This window comes from Argentina silus, assembly GCF_951799395.1.
Source record: "Argentina silus genome assembly, chromosome: 6".
In the NCBI taxonomy this organism is placed as follows: domain Eukaryota; kingdom Metazoa; phylum Chordata; class Actinopteri; order Argentiniformes; family Argentinidae; genus Argentina; species Argentina silus.
The window spans coordinates 6,762,663-6,787,989 of record NC_139660.1 but is presented as its reverse complement, the minus strand read 5'-3'; the positions used below and the strand labels follow the sequence as shown (position 1 = coordinate 6,787,989).

At 44.9% G+C, this 25,327-nt stretch overlaps 1 protein-coding gene across 1 annotated transcript; it reads right to left on the bottom strand.

The window, feature by feature from the left end:
* Nucleotides 1-56: 56 nt before the first annotated feature.
* On the bottom strand, nucleotides 57-25,118 carry eps15l1a (epidermal growth factor receptor pathway substrate 15-like 1a). Its single transcript, XM_083671903.1, has 24 exons — nucleotides 25,074-25,118; nucleotides 23,905-23,946; nucleotides 23,455-23,544; nucleotides 22,899-22,946; nucleotides 22,466-22,561; nucleotides 22,226-22,288; nucleotides 21,897-22,022; nucleotides 21,553-21,612; nucleotides 21,116-21,358; nucleotides 20,785-20,942; nucleotides 20,134-20,290; nucleotides 18,777-18,862; nucleotides 17,887-17,959; nucleotides 17,483-17,644; nucleotides 17,098-17,295; nucleotides 15,356-15,520; nucleotides 13,580-13,685; nucleotides 13,031-13,081; nucleotides 11,865-12,001; nucleotides 11,607-11,667; nucleotides 10,310-10,464; nucleotides 9,868-9,961; nucleotides 6,382-6,590; nucleotides 57-3,284 (listed from the first exon to the last, which is right to left on the bottom strand). Exons 1-24 carry the CDS (start codon nucleotides 25,098-25,100, stop codon nucleotides 3,144-3,146), a joined length of 2,748 nt encoding a protein of 915 aa, XP_083528029.1. The 5' UTR covers nucleotides 25,101-25,118; the 3' UTR covers nucleotides 57-3,143.
* Nucleotides 25,119-25,327: the final 209 nt, after the last annotated feature.

The window sequence follows — 25,327 nt, the reverse complement described above, 5'->3', positions numbered from 1 at the left end:
GACTTGGTGTAAAACAACAGAAAAAAGAAAAAAGAAACAACAAACAGGAGACCAACTCATTTAACTGAAATGTTTATTCTAGTAAACAATGACCATGTACAGAGGATTAACATTTAAAATAAATCCAAGCTTTTTCTTTTTTTTTCTGTTGAACTATTAGTGTAGTCATATATCCTCAAGATGTTTTTTTAAGTTACACATTTTTTCACTTCTTATGGGACAAATATAACAGACATAATATACAGTTTGTATACACCGTATGCATTTCAGTAAGACAGCATTGATTATTTCTTGTATTAATCTACAGAGGAAGGAGAGTCAAAGGCAGGCCAAGAGGAAAGGTAATGCATCGAGCTTCAGATCAGCTGTCAAAACCTAGAGAAGTCAAACTAAAAAAAGAAGTCCTCAACAATCTGTTTGGCTGTATTATGTCTGCAGGGACTGCACCTACTGTTTATGCATGATCAAACTCAACCAAACCTGGGCAGTGGGTACTCATTTCAAAAAACATACATACATATCAAAAGTCCAACTGGATTCACAGGTATTTCAACACAAACAAACGACAAGAAAAAAATAACAAGAAATCCAAACTATTGCACAATGGAAGTATCAAAGACAAATACAGCATGATTGGTATGTGTGTGTGTGTGTGTGTGTGTGTGTGTGTGTGTTTGTATGTAAACACAAAAAACACTAGGCAGTGAATAAGATGAGAGAGTGAGAGGGGTCTGATGTACTGAGTACTTTCCTCGATTCCTCACGTCCTACCCTTCTTCCTCCTCCTACCCTTCTTCCTCCTCCTACCCTTCTTCCTCCTCCTACCCTTCCTCCTCCTCCTACCCCTCCTCCTCCTTCTCCCCCAAATGCATCTTGAAAAGGAGGCGAGGAGAAAAGATGGGAGAAATCTAAGGAGAGACTTTTGAGAACTCAAGGCGCCTGTCTATGATTAAAACACCACAGGCCAGGTAGGGCCTAAAGGTCAAGGGTCAAATGCAGACGATCCCAGGTAACCTCAGCTATCTACAGCGATAGAGTGTGTGTGTGTGGGGGGGGGGGGGTCATTTACCAGGGGAGGGTCCTCTCCTGATATTAATACGTTTTTAATAACGGCTACAGCAAAGGAATCTGATATGTAAACATAAACATCAGGAAGAGATGGTTGCTATAGTAATTCCACCTGGCAGCGTTAGTTAGCGACCCATAACATTACTTGCTGAGTTGTAACTGAAATCATGTCCATCCCCAACCCAAGGGGGACGTCACATTAAAAATACATTTTCACAACATCCATCCTATAATATGGCTCAGGAGAGATCTAGGACAACGTTGGGGGACACAATGACAATGACAAACATTACAGGTAAGCTTATGACAGGTTATGGACACATATAGGATACATACAGTACAATAAGAACACATACAACAGAGGGCCAATGAGTGTAACTGTCCTTTTCATACAGTTAGGACCTTCCTCTCGTACTAGCATCGTTCGCTATTCATTTAGATTCAAAGCTTCAGTTTGAAACCAAGGTAAAATACCACAGGTTTAATGTGCCAAGCAGTACCTTCAGAAATGAGTTCAAGTAAAATCACAATGCAGCTAAAAATAGAAAATAAAGAAGTGGTTGAGCCCAAGTTGTAACACTGACTATGACACACTGTACCATTAAAAAGTGGGCATTTCCAGTAATGAAAGTCACGTGACGTAATAAATTTGCCTGTTATTCACGGTTAACCAAGGAAAAACCACAGACCATCTCTAAACGTCTCTGTAGTTTGTGCTTCTAGGTCTACGGATCTTTATGCAACTCGTTTGAACTAGAAATTATGTGACAAAACTCTTCTCTATTTTTTTTCAATCGTGTTTTAAAACAAATACACCAACAAACAATAAGATAACAAATATTACACAATGAAATAAAAATAGTAAAATTAAGTTAACCTTTTCTAGTAAACATAGTAAAAATTGAAATAATATCCCTCATTTAGCCTTTCTGTTGTTGGATGTACATCACAGCGTTGTGGACCTACTTCAACTGTCCGTTATCACAGTCAAGTCCCTGTTCCTTTACTCCATTGCACATTGACTGAAGAAGCACTGCAACTTTTGTCCAATTAATGCCTCTACTATCTCACACACCTCACCGAGAAAGAAAATATATCTGTACAATTTGTTTCCGGTCCTAGCGGACCACTCTTTCACACACGTAACAACACTTGCAGTAACCAACCGGTCAGAGGAGATGGTCGAGCACCCAGCCACTGCTACTGTGGCTCCACAATCACACTAACAAATACTAAAATAATATCTCATACTTAAGCATCCCAGAGATCTACAGTACACGGAACCAAAAAGGGTTCTCCTACAGGGGCAAGCCGAAGAACCCTTTTTGGTTCTAGGTAGAACCTTTTTTTTTTTTTTTTTTTTTTTTCTAAGAGTGCAGCATAACCCTCCTTGACTGAGTATTTTTCCCTTATTAACATTTAGTCAGCTGCTTTAGTCTAGTCTAGCCTGTCGAGTGTGGGGATCCATCCATGCACTCACACTAGATAGACAGACACACATATTCTACTAATTCTTGGTTACATCACATGTTCAGCCTCTACTATAGTGCATTTATGCAGTGCATCAGTTCATTCACAGACCACAGCTCTTCCGTTCTCCTCCTCATGTATCAATCTAAACCAGTAGGAGAGGTTGTGATTGTTGGCATCAACCTCCTGCTCCAGACTCCAGTTTCCGCCACAAAGAAGTAGACTCCGGTTCTGTTTCCACTTGGGGTCAATGAAGACTAGACCCTCCTGTTCTGTTCTGTTCTATTTTTTTGCTTTGTTTGTTGAGAGTCTTTGCGGTGTGGGGAATGTATATGAGATTGAGCGTGTGTGTGTGTGTGTGTGTGTGTGTGTGTGTGTGTGTGTGTGTGTGTGGTGGGGGGGGGGCACATCAGCCCTGAGGGGAATGGCCAACTCTAGTTCCTTCTGCTGTGTGTGTGTGTGTGTGTGTGTGCGTCTGCTAGTAAGTGTATATCTGCATCTGTGTGTGTGTGTGTGTGTGTGTGTGTGTGTGTGTGTGTGTGTGTGTGTGTGTGTGTGTGTGTGTGTGTGTGTGTGTGTGTGTGTGTGTGTGTGTGTGGTCCAGGTCACGCCATCTCAGCCTTGCTGAGTGCGATGGCCAGCTCCAGGTCTTCTTGCTCCTGCTGCCGGAGTCTCTTCAGGCGTTCCCGCTCCGCTCGCTCACTCTCGCGCTTGGCCCACTCCAGCTGCTGGGCTTCATTCCCAAACTAGGGAGAGAGGGGGGGGGGGGGGGGGGGGGGGGGGGGGAGAGAGAGATGCATTGACTACCTAAGCTGAGTTCATCCCTCACGCATGAGTTTCATAACACACACACTCATAAACATGCTCATGCATACACACAAGCACACTATACGCCAGTGCCTGACTACATCCTTTGCTCAAAGTCATTCAACACACACGTACACTGTGACACAACAAATACACTGTTTTGACATGCATACACAATCCACCAGTGCCTACGAAGGGAGGGTTTACAGTAGGCCTTCTGTACTATACTGTTCCATCCATTCTGCACTGTATGTAGGCCTGTAAACACAGCATGTACACACACCGTTGTAAACCTATACCTATTTTTTTAAACTGCACTGACTGCTCTTCAACCATTGACCATTGACAGCTCTGAGTGAAACCTGATCAGTGCAACACATCACAACTGTGGTCTACCTACCACAATCCATATTAGCCTACACAAGTGATGTATTGTACGATGACAGTTGCCTCTAATCGCTGAGCGCGCTTACGCTCAAAGCACAGACTACGTAACTGCACCCAAACAAACACTTCTCACTCTGACCGCATGTTCAAACATTCTTACCTTAACTTTTTCGGGTCCTGCGAGAGAGAAAGGAATTACAAAACAACAAAGAAATAATGCACCAATTTCCTAACATCATCATCATCATCTCTTTTTTTTTTTTTCACACTGGGCAAACTACAGGACATCACCAGAATACACCACTAACTAGGGATGAGCAAGCAACAAGGGGGACCTTTTCAATCTGGTCCTGAAAGGAAACGAGTGAACAGCTAAACGTGCAACTGAGAAACGTGCAATGGTGACATGCAGAGAGAAAATTAAGAGGGGAGAACATTTTTATTTTCATATTCTATTCATATTCAACACAATCTAGTATAGTCTGTATGTCTACAGTAGACCGGCCACAGCACAGAACCAATGGCAGTCTCTCACATGCACACCGACACACTCAGACTGGAAGACACTGCTTGACCATGCTTAGTTCTGAGAACAATCTCAGGTCAAATGAGGGCAAGGTACACTTAGAATCATTCTTGCCAAACTAAATATTGAACAGGATGAACATACACTCCGTTGAGGCCTTTAATAGGAAAATTACATTGTTCCTTTGAGGTATGTATCCTTCAGTTCATATGGTATCATTTATGAGATGATATTTTGCCATCTAGAACAGCATGTCTCTTTTGAAAATCAAGGCAATTGACTGTTGAAATAGTTTGGTTGCTTGGGGAGCAATATGGTAGAGCAGGATCTGTGCCAATCATGTCATGCAGCAGAACAACAGTAACACAGAAGATCAGGAGGACTAACACACACTCACACACACACACCACACTAACACTAACACAGGACACATAACCACTAACACACTACACACACCAAGACTGGAGATACTTGGGTATCTACACAGTGGGGTACACACTGACACACACGCCAATTCCATGCAGAGTAAACTAAGGACTGAGAGCTGAGTAGTGATACTGCTGCTTCCCATGTCAACAAGTCCTACAGCCGGTCGCTTGGATGGAGCTGTCTGTCTGTCTGTCTGTCGACCACACTGGGTGGGCTCTCACCTCCTCTTGGGTCTGGGGCCTGGGCCTATGTCTAAGGTTGGAGCTGGGGGAGAGGGCTAGGCCTTGGGCTGAGGTCTGGGCTGGGGGCTGACCTGGGAGCTGAGGCCTGGCGCCTGGCGCATAGGGGCTGGGGGTATTGGGTCTGGGGTCGTGGTCTGGGTCTATCGCTGAGGTTGGAGTTGGGGGAGAGGGCTGGGCCTTGGGCTGAGGTCTGGGCTGAGGTCTGGGCTGGGGGTATTGGGTCTGGGGTCGGGGTCTGGGTCTATCTCTGAGGTCAGGGCTGGGGGAGAGGGCTAGGCCTTGGGCTGAGGTCTGGGCTGGGGGTATTGGGTCTGGGGACGGGGATGGGGTCTGGGTCTATCTCTGAGGTTGGGGTTGGGGGAGAGGGCTAGGCTTTGGGCTGAGGCTGAATTGAAAATGGCTACACAGTGTGAGGCACCCACTGGTTAGACAGATAGCCCAAAGAATCAGCTGGAGTATCTACCACTATCCTTAAAGCACCCACTGGCCTGTTGAATAACAGCATTTTACACCACTGCCAGAGTCCACTAGCTGGACTGCCAGAGAGAAGGAAACAATACGAGTTTTTCCACTGTGCTTGTTTTGGTGAGCCTGTCTCTATAAAGTTCTACCAGCAGCAAACCACATGGCAAAATAGTATTTTCATGTTCCAATCGCACACACACACTTCAAACCACAAAAAGGCTGACACCCTTTCCTGCATGAGAGAGAGAGCTGGGCACCACTTCTGCACACCACTTCTGCAATGCTGCGCTAACACGCTCCAGTGCACGACTTCAAATGCATTCATCGGTGGGTGGCAACGAGATACAATGCATCGGCAAGGGGAGAGAGAAAAAAACCCAAGTCCTCACCACCTAAAATCGAAATAAACAAAGAATACGTAACTGCCTTATGTGTAACCCTTGACAGGCCCACTCTTCATAGGATACAGCTAGTAGCAACGCAGTTGTGTGAGAGATAGAGAGCCGTCTCAGATCAGGGTTTGATCACACCAGCTTTAAGTGATGATACTCCGACCTGAACACACAATAAGTGATTATGCCAGTAATAATAGTATGTCTATATCACAGGACTGGAGTGATAGAGACATATGAAGCTATAGGCTATTAATCCTCCAAGTGGAACAGCAGTTAGTTGGTTATTACTGGTGACTATGCCATGGGTTTGTGAGGGTAGATGCTAGTAGGCTCAGATCTATGGTGGAGTGATCTGATGGGTTATTGACAGATACGGAAGACGTCTGCACAGTGAATGGGAGGCCCACAATGAGGTGCATAGATATATAGATTATAGATAAACAGCCAGTGGGGCGTTGGCTTCGTTCCTTTGCTCTAGAACCCTTACTTCTGCTCTAGGACCATCAGGTTAAAGTCAGTGGTGCTGCTGGTGTGTATAGATATAACAACTAATAGACTGGACAAGGAGAGAGTATCACTGAACTCAACTTACAGAACTGAAGTCTGCAAAACCACAGGGAGACTCTTTAGGGGCTTTACTTGAGGTGGAAGACGGAGCGAAGGGGTCTTTGCCACTAAAGGGGTCTCCCACCCCCTTTTTACTCTGAAAGGGGTCGCCGGCGTCGCTGGCGAAAGGCTGGAAGGGGTCGCTGGGCTTGGAGGCGTCGCCCGCTCCGGGCATGTTCACGGGGGTGCTCTTACCTGAAGGACAGTGAGACATTAAGGACAAGTCAGAAGAAGAAGAGCCATGTACAGATATCTACAGCTCTGTCAAGAAGAGGTCACAGAAGAGATTAGAGGAGCACGTCCCCCATGTGAAAGCCAAGTGTAGGAGAGATAAGGGAGGAGGGAGGAGGGAGGATGACATAAGATCAAATGTTAAATCATGTTTTAACGATTCTGGACTGACATTCATTCACGGTGATCTGAAGGCTGGAAAATGTGACTGTGGTTACGCAACATGTTTTGAACATCACGTCACATCCTAGCAGATGGTTGTTTATTTTTGAAATGTTATGTTCAACCCCCACCCCACCCCACCCCACCCCCGGACACGCATGCACGCACGCACACACGCACGCACGCACACCACCCACCTAGTTCTCACCTCATGAGAGATACCCGAGTGGTGTCGTGAAAACCACAGCAGTTTCAGCTCTACTAGTGGTATTTCTCAATAAATTAAGAGAGAGTGCACAAACAATGCACCCCCCTACATCCCAACACCTTATAGTGAAAACAACGCCAGTGTGGCATGAACAGGGAAAAAGATATTTGATGGTATGAACCATATAGCTTGCATGAACCCAAGAACAAAATACAGGTCTAAAGACATTTCCTGTTCTCTGGTGGGTTTTCTGGTAAGCCGCTGGGGTTGAAGTTCTGCCCACATGACCGACAGTGGATTTGGTTCACAAGTTTATCGGATATCAATGTCCTCATTGGATGACTTCCTTTCGGGTGAAGGCTTGATGCCTTGATGACATGTTGAGAGAGAGACATGTTGTTTTGTTTTCTACACAAAAGTTAATCTATAATAGGATCTTAGTAGGCCTAATGTTTCTTTAGATTGTTCTGTGTCGGCCTAGGTCACCAGAGGCTGCAGGAGGATGTTACCATCGTGGGAACGGTTATGTTGGTAGCTGTTCCATCTGAAGGTGTTAACCACATCGCCTGTTATTTATCTATGTGTTTGGTGTACCCTTCTCGGCCAGCCATGCTCAGCATCCAGGCAATCAGTTTCTCTCTTTCAGTAAACCATGTACCACACACACACACACACACACACACACACACACACACACCTTTTGCACCTTTTGTTGTAACCGTCAGCTCCACCCTATTCCAAAATACCAGCACATCACAAATCAAAACCATGCAGAAGTCACACCTCACAAATATATTGCTTATATGTATAGCAACGGTTTTCACATCGTTCTCTCAAAGCAAGGCCTACATCTTGACATCTGCATGAATCTAAGGAGCTACTCTTAATTAAGCCTACTTGACTAGAGCTCAGACTAGAGACAAATCAAATTGTCCATTAAATTGTCTTATCTATGTTGCAAATTCAGAATTACTTTCCTCTGTGTAAGAAGGCTTATGTGCAACCTGGCATGCCATGGTTAGAGCACGAATCACTCTATTTAGGCTGACTATTAACTCCATATGTTCATCTCTCAAATTGTCTTGTGCAACCAGGTGAGGACTACTCTGTGGCACTGTCACTTTTGCATTTCACTGTATACTTGCATTTCACTGTATGCATGTGACAAATAAAGAATCTTGAATCTTGAGGAGGAGGAGGGTGTGACCAGAGTATGACCAGAGGAGCTGCACTATTCACCAGAGGAACACAGAGGAAGGGTGGGGTTGAGAACATCACCAGGGCCAACCACAGATCATCTGTTATTACTCATCTCCTCACCAGGGCAGCAGGCACCTGCTCTGATCTGCTCTCAGCTCTCTCTCTCGCTCTCTCTCTCTCTCTCGCTCGCTCGCTCTCACTCTCTCTCTCTCACTCGCTCGCTCTCACTCTCTCTCTCTCACTCGCTCGCTCGCTCTCTCTCTCTCTCTCTGCTGCTGCAGCATGGAATCAGGGTCAGACTACTCAGCAATATTAATGCCCATCTGGAATTGTTCTTACACTCACAATGCAACCAAATATGATATCCCATTTATCTTGCCCGTACTGTAGTTGATTAAACCAGAATCGGATTCATTCAGAATAAACAGAATCGGGTTTTTTTTCCCCCAGAAATAATTACAGATTCATGGTAGGTTTAAGCAAAACATATTTGAGTCTGTTTATTAGTCACATGTATGTTAAAAGGTGTAACCTATCTACCTACAAAAACGACATACTGCACGGTATCAAATCTGCTTATGAGGGCAACTGGACTCTCACCGCTAAACTGTTTCATTTGTTGTTTTTTATCTTCTGAAGGAGTATGAAACAGATAGTTGTCAATAGTCAGATAAGAGATTAACTCTTATCTGTCTGTACCCATGAAGAGCTTTTCCTGTTTACAACGCAGAGCTCAGGGTGGAAAAGGGGGTTTTCAGGCCATTCAACAACAATGTTTCTGAACAGTAAGATCTACAGTGTAGTGAGAACTTCTGTTTGATTTTGTAACACACACACACACACACACGGGTATACACACACACATGCACCCACACGCATGCACCCACATACACACATACACACACACACACACACACACACACACACACACATACACACACACACACACACACACACACACACACACACACACACACACACACACACACACACACACACACACACACACACACACTACTCCTGCAGGGGTAGACAAGAAGGTAGTCTAACACCACCAGTACGGTTTGGAGAACATCAAAAGGCTGCGCTAGGCTAGCTAGCCCCTTACAACTGTTTCTATGAACTATGCTTCTGGGAGCTACATTCTCACAGTCAAGAGGTACGGGTATCTGTTGTGGCAGAGCACTCCATACTCACAAGGTCTTTCTCTGTATCTCGCTAGAACAAAACACAAATGGGGAAAACTCAGTACAGTAAGATGACAAAATCATAATAAGGGAAATGAGAAAGGTGTGGTAAACATTCTATTATGCAGAACTGAGAGGGAATTGACCTATATACTGTATATTGTACAGAGGCTTAAATAGAGAGAGGTATTTGTAGTTAAGAGTGAAGGTAAAACTATGCAATAAGCCATCCGAATTCATAAATGACTGTTGGGCACAGAGAGCACCCTGGGGTGCTCAGCCTGTGTTCGAGAGCAGTAATTGTTACTAGTGAAACTGAAACGGGTGGCATTTAACCGCCTTGGTTAATTTGGTTTCCTCACAACCTCCACGTCCTCCATAGTCACTCTATCTCTCTTTCTCTCCTACCAGCTCTCTCTCTATCTCTCTCTCATCTGCCGGTCTATATTCTCTCTCTTGGTTTCTCCCCTTATCCCTCACTCACCACTGGGAGGTTTGGGTCTGGGGGGTACGCTCTTCTTGGGCGGCAGTGCGGGGGTGTCTTCCTTCCTGCAGAAAGGGTCATCCACAAACCCAGTCTTGAGAGAGAGAGAGAGAGAGAGAGAGAGGATGGGGATATATCAGCGGGGGGGATATATTAGCCGTTGCCACAGCTGCCATAAATATTAGTCATTTTGCATAGCTATCCTCCAGTGCAGAGTCATATCAGGAGTGATCAGCCTGGGTGAAATCGTGTTGATGAGAATTGAGGGTGTCAATTCTCACACACACACACACACACACACACACACACACACACACACACACACACACAGAGACAGGTTTTTTTTCTTGGGGCTGAGAAACTGAAATGCTCAATCATTATGTTTTTATGAACTCTATGGTTTCAAAGAGGTACCCATTGACATATTGATAGTAAAAGGTACCTTCTGGTAGTCTGGGAACCCGGTTCTTCCTTCCAGTGGCTCTCTGACCTTCGACATTTGGCTGAAGTCTGCAAAGCCACTGTTGCTGCCACCAAATGAGCTGTTGCTGCCACCAAAAGAGTTGCTACCAAACGGGTCCAGGGTGCCAAAGATATCTGAGAACATATGAAAATAAGAGATCCAAGACTCAGTCCGTAGTGCAGGTTAAACAAAATATACACATACTTATTGACTTTGAAAGCATAAATACAGTGTGCTTCGGGCTAAATTATTATACCGACTTGAATATAACTGACTGATATGAATTTGAGCTTTTCAGAGTCAGCGCTAAAAAGTTGGTTGTGTTTTTCATCCAAGTTTCACTGATCAGTGGGATGTCTGTAGAGTTTCAGTCAAGAAATGAGTTGATCAGTTTGAAAAAAAACGAATCGAGTGATCAAGTAGCGATGTAACACCTCCGAAGTTTAACCGACAAGGAACAGGAGAATCTAACTGTGGCTGTCACGGCCTACACACAGTAGTGTTCTACGTCCCTGGTCCACAGTGGACTAGAATAGCGTGGCTATGAGAATTCAATACTGCACGCTGTAATGTTTTTCTATGGACTACAGCCATTTCCTAGAGATAATAAGAGGGTTCTTGTGCAACAGCAGAGAATTAAGTAGTGATTGAGGACGGATATACACAGTTGGGAGACTCCACCGTCCCCAGGTCTATTTCTGATATACCTGTTACGAACCATCCTCTGACCAGGCAACCATGCATCTCCTGGTTGAACTGTGATTGTTGCAAGAACTCAAGGTAAGCCCTATATGCGAAGTGTGAAAAAATCCACCCATATGCGTTGTGTAAAGACACTACACTAAACACAGAATGAAACATTCCACCGCAGCGCGCGTAGTGTAAGCACATACCCGATTTATAGCTTTCACAGGCTCCCAAGCGCTCTACCGGTGCCATGTGTGAGTGGTGCTATGGCAGATGCGAGGCCTATGTCCCTGAGTAGCTGCCACAGCCAATCAGCCGGTGGCCTCTGTTGTACTGTTGCTAGGTGTATGTACCATACCGAGTACGACTTGGCTTGACTAAACCGTTAAACGTGAGAGAGGTAGCAGCCTCATACAGGCCATAGCAGAGAGAGAGAGAGAGAGAGAGAGAGAGAGAGAGAGAGAGAAAGAGAGAGAGAGAGAGAAAGAGAGAAAGAGAGAGAGAGAAAACTGAATATATCAGACTTCAGAAAGGATAGAGGGAGAATAGAGGGAACAAGAGAGAGAATGAGATTTGGTATGTACAGTACCTGGACCTTTGGGTTTAGGGCTGGTGGAGGTGAAAGGATCGCTGGTTGTAAAGTGACTGGACTGTAAGAACAAGCAACATGAAACACTGTAACAAATCCACCCAGTTTGAATCAATCAAGTTTCTATATACATATATACTACACAAAGCATGAACACACAAAGTTATATTTATTATACACACACATTAGTTAATATATAAGCCAGGTTAAACATGTTCATGTGATTAGCTGGCAGGTAGAACAGTCTCTTTTCTTTACTTTGGAGGGAAGAGTGGCACTTTTACTGAAGGGGTCGGGGGTGGAGAAGGGGTCTGCCTTGGTGGTCTTCTTGAAGAAGTCTTCAGATGAGGCTTTGAAAGGGTCCGTCTCTTTGAAGGGATCTCCCCCAAAGGGATCTGGGTAGAGAAGAGGGCAGGTCAGTCAGTGTGAAGGCCATGGATCAGACATAAGATGCTCTTCATGTAGAGGCTAGTCTGACTGGTCCCTGTACTTCACATAGAGACCTCATACAGCACAGCAAACCTTGACTTTGTAGCACCCTGATCTCGAGTCTCAAAGTAATAGTTTCTGAACATCCTACTTGGTTGACCAGGGGGGAGTTGGACAAAGGTTTCCTGAGGTACTAAGATGACCTTACAGCTATAAAGCTTTGTGAAACTCACCGCTTGTCAGTAAGACTCATGTGGTCCAGTTCTGGCACGATAATTCTTTCCCCTCCTTTATGACAATCTAATATATTGTTTTGGAACTATTGAGCTATTATGCATGCTGGTTTTAATCTTGTTGAAATATATGTGTGTAATGATTTATAAAAAAAAAAAAAAAAAAAAAAAAAAAAAAGATTCACTAATTCAGCTGTTAAACTGACTCTGCTATGTTTAACATTCAGAACTTCGGCATTCTCAATTACGCAAAACCAACACAGAGTGTGTCAACAGGCTGACATTTGGCAGTCGTCATAAGGATAACATTAAACATTCTGCGAGTGTTTTCTATGGAATGGTATCTTATTATAATTACAGTCAGAGGCAGCTTAGGCATGTGACCTTAGCACTAGGTAAAGTGCTACAATAAAAACATCAGCGTTTTACCATCAACACTCCTCGTTCTCCAGCCTCATAACTAAGACAGGGGAGCTGAGAGTCACCACTGTGACAGGGCCCAGTTACTCACTGGGTTCCATAGTTTAAAATACTGCGAGGATGCCATTGTAAGGATGGCCACATAGGTCCATTCAAACGTTTTAATTTCCATTTATATATTAATGGAGCGGTTTTTCCGACCCAGATTGAGCCAAATCCTGGACTAAATCACAATTTTCAAGGACTAGGTTTAATTTTAGACAGAAAAATTCTTGGTCAGAATAAGTCAATTTACAACACAAATGATAATGTGTATGTCTTTCTCTTGTAGTGAGTAAATACCTGTGGGGGCTGGTGGCTGCTTTGCGAAAGGGTCGTTTTGGAAAGGGTCACCTACAGGAGAGGATTTAAGCAGGGGGGTAGAGAGGAGTGGGGGAGGGAGAGAAGACTGTCAGCAGAGGCTACGCCATAGGAGGACAAAAGCTAAATGCTAGAAGGGGGTGGGGTGGGGGGGGGGGGGTGACTCTAAACCCAGAGATTGAAAACAAATTATAGAGCACACTAAAGACAAACAAAGACAGTACTACAAAAACAAAGTTTAAGCCAAGCTGCAGTACAGTCTACACTGCTTCTGGTGGAACTACTAATAACATCAGGAGAGATGAGGCGAGGCGAAGTGAGGAGAGATGAGTGAAGAGGAAGGGAGGAGAGGAGGGATGAGGGGAGAGAAGAGAGGGAGTATAAGGGGAGTGATGATAGAGGTTTGGAGGAAGAACAACATCCACAGGGAGAGAGAAGAGAACGAGGGAGAGGGGAGGGGGGAGGGGGGGGAGAGGGACACACACAGAGAGATAGAGATAGAGGGAGCGAAAAAAGAAGGAGAATGAGCACCTTTGAAGGGGTCTGTTTTGAAGGGGTCTTCGGAGTGGAAGGGGTCTGCGTGCATCTCCTGAGGGGTGCTATTGAACACAGATGTCTTCACCTTAAAGGGGTCCTCCTAGAGGTAGAGAAACAGGGGTTTACGACATTAAAGGTTTCTCCTGGAGGGACAGAAAAAGGGCTCTGTAATGTCTGACTGTGGTGACTGTCTGACATTATTTAGACTTAAACCCGACCAGTCAGCCACCATATGCCTTTCAGACAGGTATTGGGAGAAACCACAACGCACACCGGCAGACTCCTGTTTATCCAGTCTGCCGATAAATCCACAGACCTGCCAAACAAGACGACCATCAAATCACATACTTTACATTTCGAGTAGAGGAATGTGGGTTCAGAAACACTAACAGAGACCTGTGAGACAGAGGAATGTCTACTCTGACTGAAGAAAAGGCCCACTATGGCCGCCAGACGGGACCCGAGCAGAACGTCCCTACACCCCCCCCCCCCCCCCCCCCACCACCACCACCACCTCCCCCCCCCCACTGAGCTTCAGTTTCAATTTAATAACACACAAGGCAATTTTTGTCCTCCTGCAATTTGCCCATTCTTGGTCTGCTATGACTCTCCTCTGTGCGCCTCACTGCACTCAGCTGGTCCGAATGAAAGTCCTGTCCGTCCGTCCGTCCGTCCGTCCCCCCCACCTTTATAGGAAACGCTGTCTGCAGGTCCCACATTCTTCAGAGTTGTCGGGTTTCCAGTAAAGCCTGCCTTCACGTGCCAGGCGAGCCCTGGCTAAGAAAACGCTTACTTGTTATGTTTCATTAACAGGCTTCTCCACGTTTCAATAGGAGGCCCAACCGTGATCCCTGTATTCACTCTGCCATGACATCCAACGCCGGGAGGAATTAGGGCCAAGAATAAGCGCTAAGTGTTCGAGCCTTTTCAAAACGCACAGGTAATAAAGGCTTAAGATAGAATAACAAAGGCCTGCCAGGTAAAATAACAGAGTATGAGAGTATTTAAGCCAAGATAATTATATTATTCTGGAAAAGTCAATAAGATATAACCAAACTAAAGGATTAATCTAAACCGCTTCGATTCTGCATGCCCTGGAGTCGCTTGTTTGAATGGAAACAACACTTTTTTCCGTTAAACGAAGGAGGTGATAGCTTCTTTTTTTTTTGCAGGCGAGGTTTTGCCCCTAATCTCCTCTCTTTATCTGTTAAGCCACAGTGAAGGCAGTGAAACCTTGGCTCGTGAGGCGCCGTTACAGCTGTGGGAAGTTTTAACACGCAGGTGAATGTGTCACACCCACAGAGCCACTCTGTACTGACGGTGAGAAACATCACTATAGTCTATGCTACCATGGTCTACGGTCCCGTGTGGCTCAGTTGGTAGAGCATGTTGTTAGTAATACTTTTATTGGGGGTTTAATTGTATAATTTAATTGCACTCACTGTACTGTAAATTAAGTGTCTGCTGAATGGCATATATATATATATATATATATATATGCCATTTAGCTGACGCTTTTATCCAAAGCGACTTACATTGCAGTGAGTGCATATATTTCAGTATATATGGTCCCAGCAGGAATCAAACCCACAACCGAAGCGTTGTTAGCGCCATGCTCTACCGACTGAGTCACAGAGGACCACACCACATATACTGTACTGCCTTACCCTAATCCTACCCCTCGCCCTAACACTAGCCTTAATCCTAGCCCTAGCCCTAACCTTAACCCTAGCCTTTAGTCTGCCCTCCAGTGTTGTCTCCGGTCCCCACCATGGCTGTGAAGCCTCCGTTCTCCCTGTCAGGAAAGCCTTCGCTCATATCGGCCAGGTTGGTCATGCTGCCCCCGTGGGTGCCATTCAGGGTGCTGTTGTAATGCTCAATGCTCTTGGTCATCTCCTGCTGACTGTCCTGGATCTGGGACAGCTTACTACGTGCCTGCAAGGACAAGACAATACACACACACACACACAAAGAAACACAACACACCCAGTATGTTAACACAGGATGACAACACATAACCCAGTACGTAAATACAGGACAGCAACACAACACCCACTTCGTAAACACAGGATAACACATACTGTAGTATGTTAGGGTTACAAGGATAACAACATTCTGACTGTATTTCCAAGCCAAAACCACATACCATTAGCATACCTTCAGAGCAGCAAGCCATACGGTGAAAATGCTCATATTATTTCAATGTGTCCTTGAGACGCAAAATCCTACATATAATAAGTAACAACCTGCAATCTCTCCCATTTCGACACGGCAGCCTTTCCAAGAGACATATAGAGTGCATATCACTTTCACCACAGGTGAACGCAAAGGATATGATTCACTGGCGTGGGTCGACTACCCCGCCAATGACCTTTTGACCACAGTTATGTAGTCTAACGTAGTGTGACATAAACACACTGTTTATCTGACGGGGGCTGGATGTGACCAATCATCTGTGAAGAGAAACCCTCTCTCTCTCACACACAGTCACAATGCTGCCTGAGTGTGAGTGCAGACGTCACGCAGCTAGTTCAGAGTAGTTCAGAGTAGTTCAGAGTTCACAGTACAGTAGTTCTGCTGAGCAGTATTCCCCTCAGTCACAGACAGTGGGATTACAATTACAGAACAGAAACACAATAGAGATAGAGATTATTGAGATAATAGTGGTTATGATGACATCAAATGAGGCTTAAAATGGGCCCTGAGGGATATGGGGCCTTGCATATGTACTGCCTTTTTGTTCATACACATAACCATCCAAACATGGCCCAAATAGTTTGAGATCCTAACTTGAGAATTCAAGTTTGATTTGGTTGTACTGTATGTTTACAATTAGGATGAAAGACTCTGAAGTCTAATGAAAGTGTGACACAACTGATCTAATCTCACACTGCAATAACAGTTTTGGGGCGATGGATGTTTCAACATGAGCATTCATACTGGTTTTTCCCCACTTAAAAGAAAAAACTGTCAACTATGGCTCAGCAAGTTTTCTCGGTTTGGTGTTGCGTGTAAGAGTGTATCTAAGGCGTGGGCTACGGCACGTGTAAACAAGTCTGAGATGATTCAACTGGTGGAGGTAGAACAGTTAGTTGATGCTAACTGAAACTGGCACACCCAAAATAGCCAGTGATCATAGGACTAGGTATTGTCTAACTAAGATATTTCCCGATGAATTCAAGAGAGTTAGAGTTTGACTATAACATGAACAGTTACACAAATACATTGTTGTACTTTCAGCGAAAATTCAGTATCTCTGTTTCCAATATATTAATATACCTTCTCAGGAGAACTTCAAGAATTCCTATATATAAAAAAATTATGATAGAACTCTAAAACAAAACATTAGCCTGGTTGTTATGTCATTTGTGACACAAAGTCTCCCCCTGGTGGTGACAGTATAAAGTGAAATCTGTGACTTTCCCAAACTACTCAAACTGGATGCTTCTCTCACACTGGCTACAAAGGTCTCCCTGTAGCTCTCCTCCCATGTCTGTCTCCCCCTCCCTCACCTGGTTGATCTCGTCTTGTGTGGCTTTGAGGGACTTGATGATGGTCTCCAGCTGAATCTTGCCGGCCGTGAGACTCTGTTCTAGCTGGCTCTCCTCTAGCTGCAAGTGGTTCAGGTCAGCCTTGGCCCGGATCAGCTCCTCCTCCTGACTCTGGAGGTCCGACTCCTGGGAGTGGATCTGGCTCTGCAGGGACGAGATCTGAGGAAAGAAAAGGAGAGAGGCGAAGATCCACCAGATCAGTACTGGTGAAATGTTTACAACTGTTTACCACTGATGAGTTTCTCACAGATTTATTTAGACTGCACTCCCGCCATCTCTGTATCTCCCTCTCCTCAAGTCGTCTCTTGTCAAGTGTCCCCCCCCCTCCCCCCGCGCTCTCTCTCACCATTTGGGACTCTTCCTGGCACTTGATCCTGACGTCCTCCAGCATATCCTCTAGTTTGGCCTTCTGCTGGTCCATCTCCTCCAGCCGCTCCTGGGCATCCTGTTTCTGGGCCTCCAGCTCCTGCAGGCTGCACGTCTCCCTGTCCAGGTCATTCTGCATCTCCTGAAACACACACGACCATGACACTACTTCATGACAGAAACACACTACACAACCTTTGAACCCCTATGGTCTCATTGCCCTTAAGCAACAGCATCATAAGGAGTTTCACACACTGTATATGTCTGTGAAAAGTTATTTTTCTTTATCAAAAGTTACACCACAGAAGAATATCCTGTCTGATAAACAATCTGTGTGACAGATCAGATAATTTACATCATGGCAGTATGGCTGTCTTCACTCACCTGCACCTCAGAGGACTTGTGCCTGATGGCCTCCTCTGTCTCTCTGATGTCCTGCTCTAGGGTATACTTCTCCCTGGGGTGAGAGACACACACACACACACACACACACACACACACACACACACACATATCCATCAACACGGCCAGTCACAAGCAGACTCAGCCAGCCGACCCTCCCTGCAACCTGCCGCCCTGCCCCCTCCTCCTCCTCCACACACAACAAGAAGAGAAAGCAACAGACTGGGACATCTGAGAGAGGGTTACCTGAGTGCACTCCAGTGTGTAAAAGCAAGAGTGCTGGGTTGACGCAGCATGAAGAGTAAGTGGTGAAAACAAAAGATTGATAAAATACACACAGTAAAGGAAGGCTGGAGATGGGGGGATGAGGTGAGATGAAAGGAGGGGGGGGGGGGACGGACGGACTCATCCACCCCAGGCTTTAGCTCTGTGGGCTAACACAGCCTTGTGGCGTGCAGGAGACCCAGGTTCGAACCCAGTTCATCCCACAAGTTGTTACTTTTCCATTCCTTGGAAGTGTGCATTTTATCAATAGTGTTTTCGAAAATGTCATCAGTTTAGGAACACTCACTTGAATGAACTCCCTTCAAGACCTGCTGGTCATATTGACTCAGCAAATATTAGACTCTGACAGGTTGTTTTGGTTGGAGACTTATGATCTGTATAGTAAATAGTGTGTAAAGATTTATATTTGAAGAGTGATGATGAAGGAGATGAGAGATAAAACAAACATAGCATGCATTAACAAAACGTATGACAAACTAAATCCTCAAAAGACATATATGGGCAGTTTCCTTTAATAAGTGTGTTTGATTTGCACAGCAGAGCAACTGGGATGACCTGTTTGATATTAATATGATCTTGGGAATTACCTCTGCAGCTGAGCTATCTCCTGACTGATGTCATCGAGTTCTTTGATCCCAGTAAACTCTCCTGACCCCACTGAACTGGAGCTGTCCTGTAGACGGGGAGACGGAAACGATAGGGGGCGGGGGGGGGGGGGGGGGGGGGTAAACAGAATTAGTCCCACTCAGCGAGGAGGTGATCCAGAGTGCCACACCAAACCAAGGGAAGAGAGAGAAAGAGAAAGAGAAAACAGGAGAACAAGGCAGGGCACAGGGAGAAGTCACCACAGAGGGACGGATTAGAGGGCAACAAGGTTTGGGGGGGAGGATCAATCACCGCCATCATCAGGTCAACTGAGGAGGTCAAAGGTCAAAAGGTCACACCATTCACAGCACTGGACTGTTGGTCTCACACAAATGCTTTTCATCTCTGGGTTACTGTCTAGCGAACCATCGAAAGCATTTGTCGGTTCTCAGTTTTTACCTACCCATAACTTGAACATTATAGCCTGATAGAGTGATATAAGGCAGAAACATCAGCAGCAGTTAAGCAAGGTTAGGGTAAAGAAGAAGAAGAAGAAGAAGAAGGAGAAGAGGAAGAAGAAGAGAGTGTGGGGTAAGCTCCTGGTAGGGACTAGTCACTAGAGAAGCCTAGGCCAGCAGAAGGAAACACAGGCAGCACATCTAGGAGCCTCAGAGGGCACTATGCCATTCATTCACAGGTTCAAATTCGACATCTCACATCGTCTCAAATAAAAGAATGAATGCTTGCATGTCTTACAAGACATTTGCTCTTCAGATCACAACAGTTACTCATATACAGCCAGAAACATCTCTCACTCCCCCAGACATACAGTACATACAAGGGAGAAAATCAGCATTCCTCTCGCCCCAACTGTCATTGTCATCAGAGTGTAACAGACAGACAAGGTTATCACTGTTTCAAACCAACCGTCTGTGAGGAGGGCCCTGGCAACGGCAGCATGTGATTGGTGGTTGGCAGGCAGAGAAAGGGATGATTGGAGGAGAGGACATTATAACTCACCCGTCTCATCTCAGATAGAGCAGCCATCTCTGAGCCCACTGGAGTCATATACCCTGACATACTCTGTGGACAGAGGCAAGGGAGAGTGAGTTAATACTGACCATAACGACAATGCTTCATATCATTTACATTTTTACATTTCAAAGTAACACTTTGAATTTGACCCCTTGAATTTGATACACTTGCTACAATGCTGAAACAGAAGAATCGTATTTCTGCAATGAATTTAACTGTCTTTGTGTATCAAACTGTAAATGCAGACAGGACGTATTTCCAGCATGAGCAATGTGCTATCTATATAAGTGGGTGTGGGTGTGTGTGGGTGAGGGAGGTACACACTGGCACAGGGGTGCCCCTTTCCGACGGGGGGATCATGTCGGGGGTCAAGCTCTGGGGGGGGTCGATGCCTTTGCTGACTTTCTGCTGGATGAAATGCATGGCGAGGCCAAACTGCTCCCGCGTCAACTTCCCCATCTGTCTGGTGTCTGCCAGCGCCCTGGAACAGAGAGATACACACACAGACACTGTTACATACTGTCAATATCTCCTCACCTACCGTCAGTACTGTCAGCTGTGAGTGACATGGGGCAATAAGTGGTCCGGCATGGAAAACTCTTGAGAAACACTGAGCCCAACTGAAACTGATTCTACAGCAAGCAATTCTCAAGGCAGCAAAACAATAAGTTAAACTAAGCTACATCAAGCTACATCAAGCTAAACTAAGCTACATCAAGCTACATCAAGCTACATCAAGCTACATTAAGCTACTGTGAGTACTGAGGATGACCACTGAAAGTGATGCATTGTGAGCATTTTCGCTCTCAATAGCAGCAAGAAAACAAGCTACAGTGCGTATGAGCATAGAGCAGGACCCCTTTCCTCTCCATGTCCCACCGTGTAGTACACAGTACAACCTAAACAGTATATGACAACAGACAATAAGACAGTGAGCTACAGTTAGTGATGAGCATGGCCCCTTCCCTCTCTCACCATATGTGTGCCAGCAGGTTCTGAGGCAGTCCTGAGTGCATGAAGATGTCCTTCACTTCCTGTCCGCTCACAAAGCCGTCCAGGTCCAAGTCCGTCTTCAGGAAGATATCGTCAAAGCGCCCCCTGTCTGTCACCGGGACCACCCAGTTCATTGAGTGCTGGCATGCACAGGGAGAGAGAGAGAGAGAGAGAGAGAGAGAGAGAGAGAGAGAGAGCACATGTTATTACATGTCTTACATTTTATAAGGTTTGTGCAGTGTGTGTGTGTGTGTGTGTGTGTGTGTGTGTGTGTGTGTGTGTGTGTGTGTGTGTGTGCGTGCATATATCTTACCTGTCCAGATTTTAGTGTGTGTTTGGGGGAGAGGCTGCCCGCGCTGTTAAGAGAGTTCATGCTGCCGTGGGAAGGGGTGGAACGGAGGCTGTCTTTGGGGGGCGGGGGGCTGGCAGGCAGAACGGGCACAGTACCAGGGAGGGAACCCAGAGACTTCTTCCTCTTGGATAGAGGGATGAGGGAGGAGGGGAGGACCGAGGGGACAGGCTCCTTCTCCAGGGCCCGATAGACCAGGTGCATAGCCTGGGGAAGAGGACTGCTGTTAGTCTCTCATTACAAGTAGTTACTAGGTCATTACAATGTACGTAGTTGGTAGGTAGAGATGAGCTGTGAGCTTTACTCAAGTCTTCTCATGCTACAATTTATTGCTTGTAAAAAATGAAGTGTCCTAAAAAATTTGAAAAATTAGGTGTACTAGTAAATGAAGAACAGCTTACCACTGCAAACTCATCTCTGTCCAGATGTCCATCTTTGTCTATGTCACTGAGATCCCAAACCTGATGGAGAATACAATAGAATCAGAATCAGAATCAGAATCAGAATTATTTTATTTGGCCAAGTATATTTGCACATACAGGAAATTGACTTGGTGAGGTTGGTGCATGGGACATAAAAAACAAATGGCAATAGAATAGATTACTTTTCCTTTACTATGATATAAATAATACTATTATACACTTTAATAAACACAGGCAATATAGACAAGGCAATAAAAGAGTAGTGATCACACTCATGAGGACAGAATGAACCCCTGAGGAGTTTGGGTATGTAGACGTCTTACCTTTCCCAACACGTCCAGAGGTAGTTTAGAGTTTATTAGTACTGGTTTGACTTTGTCACCAGAGAGGAGTCCATTCACTGGTGCAAGACTTTCAAATATGCCATCAAATTTACCCTTTTCTTCAGGCTAGACAGGACAAGAAACAAAAACAACAATGAGTTTTGTCGGTATCAGAAGACACTCACTGTTGGTGATACTGGATTTCTCCATTGACTCTGTTGTATACTGTATATATCTTGAAAGTCTTTCTCAAAACCGAAAACTGTTTGCAGCAACCAACCAAACCTACAGTAAGACCCAGGGCAGGGGGGCATTTCACCATGACTCACCCTGACAGCCCAGTGGGGCTCACTAGAACATGATGTGCTCAGGGATGGGCTGCTGGTGTCCTTCTACAAAACAAAAAAAAGAAGACAACCTTCAACTTTCACCACCATTTCCCAACAAGCATACTGTGTGAGTTAGAGAAGGGCGCTGTAAGGTGTGTAAAGCATTAGGTCTACTCAACACACGGTCATAATAACAACTGTCATGAACATCTGAAAAAGTGGAGTTTTGATTGTACTCACAAACTTGGGTGGTGGGATAGTGAGGTTGAGACTGCCTAGGCTGACATCCTGACCGCTCTGCGCACAGGCAACCAACCTCAGAGCTACATAGAACCCCTGTAGAAGACAAGACAGCAGCACTATCAATAACACACACACACACACACACACACACACACACACACACACACACACACACACACACACATACTAATGTCCCAGCTGTCCCCGGTGATTCCCATTGTGTCAGTGAACACCTCTGCACGTACCACTCCATCTTCCCAAAGGTCAGTGTTGCGAGCCGTAACCAGACAAACGCACACCCAAAAATATAGTTTGTCCCAGATGTTGACTTCACCTCTCCCACACACACACACACACACACACACACACACACACACACACACACACACAAAAGGTATCACACAAAAAGAGGGTCATTCATTCTCTCTACCTGTTTATCCAAGAAGCCTTTTCCATCTGGGTCTGCCAGGTCCCAGATCTAAGGAACACAAACATGGGGATTAGCAAGGAAATCACTGAATAAAGCCTCAGCAAGAACATGGGTGGGCCGAACTCATATACATAAACAGTACACAAGCTATCTGCATTCAAGCCCCTCACAGTCAGATACAAATATATAAAGACATATTTAGATATGGATCAAAGCAATGACACTAACTTGGAATGCAAACATTCTAGGAATAGAACAATAAAACAAGCACACTGGTCTTTTCGGAAAGACTGAAAATAGGTAGACGAGGCAGAGATGTTGTCATCTTTTCTCTTCCCGTAATATTCCTCAGGGACATTTAACAGCATCTGTGGTGATGCTCATGTTTCTCCTCCATCGCAAATGGAACGAAATTATTTCCTACCGGTCATTGGTCGTTGTTTTTCAGACCGTTTATCCGTCAACAGTGAGACTGTTCCCCTAGCTCCTCCCTCCCCAGCACAGGCCCAGTGGTGTTCCCTCCCTGTGTCCAGCAGCAGCACAGTACAGGACCCACCTTTCCCAGTGTGATGTCAGGGAGGCCAGATTTCTTCAGGAACAAAGCAGCTTCCGTGGGCCCCACTCTCCCTGTGTTCCCTGGGTCCACCTTGTAACCAGCACACACAGCAAACACTCTGCTGTTACATTCTGGGGTCCAAAGTAATATAATATATAATAATATATGCCATTTAGCTGACGCTTTTATCCAAAGCGACTTACATTGCAGTGAGTGCATACATTTCAGTATATATGGTCCCAGCAGGAATCAAACCCACAACCTAAGCGTTGTTAGCGCCATGCTCTACCAACTGAGCCCCAGAGGACCATCATAGTGCCATCATAGGTTTTGGATATTGAAAAACTACAATTTAACTTAATAATAATAATAAATAATAATACGTAATAATCACAGATGAAATCGAAATGTTACTCATAATACAGTATTCGTCTCTAGTCTGATTCTCACCTGTCTGTAAAAGTTCTCATACATAGGGTTCCCACTTGACAGCTGTGGGTGAGAGATTTGGCATTAGTCATAACATTTGTCATAGCACATGAAGACAGTGAGACACCCTTCATTGACTAAGCACAATAAATCTATACAAATTATTTTCCAACTGACAGAATATGTGACAGTTACTAAGTGTCAGTGAAGCCCCTCAATGGTAACACGCATAAAGGCTACTATTCACAAGTTTTTTTCACAATGTAGCTGACAGCATCGTGGTGAGTCTGGACCACTCCCTAAAAGTAATTTTTAATTCACAACCAAAGCCCAGGGAGGGATTTACTGTCCCAAGAGTCATCAAATATTTAAGTCTTAAAAAAAATAAAACATAACGAGCCCGTAGAAGCAACATTAATATGTACATTGGGATGGCATAGCTGGTCCGTTGAATGTATAACTCTACCTTCTCAGACCATTATCATTGGCATTACTAAGTGGAATAGCTGCATGACTGTATTCGTTTATAACTTCAGTCCACAAAGCTAGGTCCCCGGCTATGAGTAGGCTAGCCTATGTTGTAATAACACTATAACAAGCGGTCTGACAGCTATCCGGGCCAGATGAGACAGATAAAATGCGCCTGATGATTGTTTCTAGCAACGCAGAGATGACAGTCCTGAAATGCTGAAAATGATACACTGCAATGCCGAAAACGATGGATGGAGATCCATTTAGCTAGCTAAACTAGCTTATAGCAGCATTATAAGCTAGCCAGTGTTAGCATCACCAGACAGTAGGCATCACCACCTCCTTGCTTGGTGCCTAGTTATCACCCATCAAGCTACCTCAGTTATTAATTAATTTTAATTTAATAATTCTATTCAATTTAAATACCCAGCGATTCCATATTCTATACATTCACGAAACAGATCAGAGACTATTATATTTAGCTGCCAAACGGTAGCTAGCTCGTTACCTAGCGAGCTAGCTAAGCCCCTCAACTAACGGTATTCATTGCGAGCAACTGAACTGATAAGGCCTTGTCCCATCCAGCTAGCAAGCTAAACAGTCTTTTCTCTTGTTCAAAACACATTGCTGCAATCTACAGTTAATTTGAAATATAACGTGTTCAGCTTGACAACATTTCCTCCGTACAAAAGTGACTAAATTCCTGCACCGATAGCTACCTGGGTGAGAGATGTGAGAGCTGCCATCTTCCCTGTTGCTGCGGGAACGCACACACCCTCTGAGTATGACTGTCGTTTCGATTCACCAAAAACACACCTCCTCGTGGACAATGTCTACATGGCACACCGATGATGACCATTTCATGTTGGACAGTGAACAGCAGTGAACTGTCCCTATTCTTCAGTTGACAATAGTGAAGGTTATGTTATGACTAGGAGTGATTTGGTTCAAGGTGGTCATGCAGTGTAGTAGA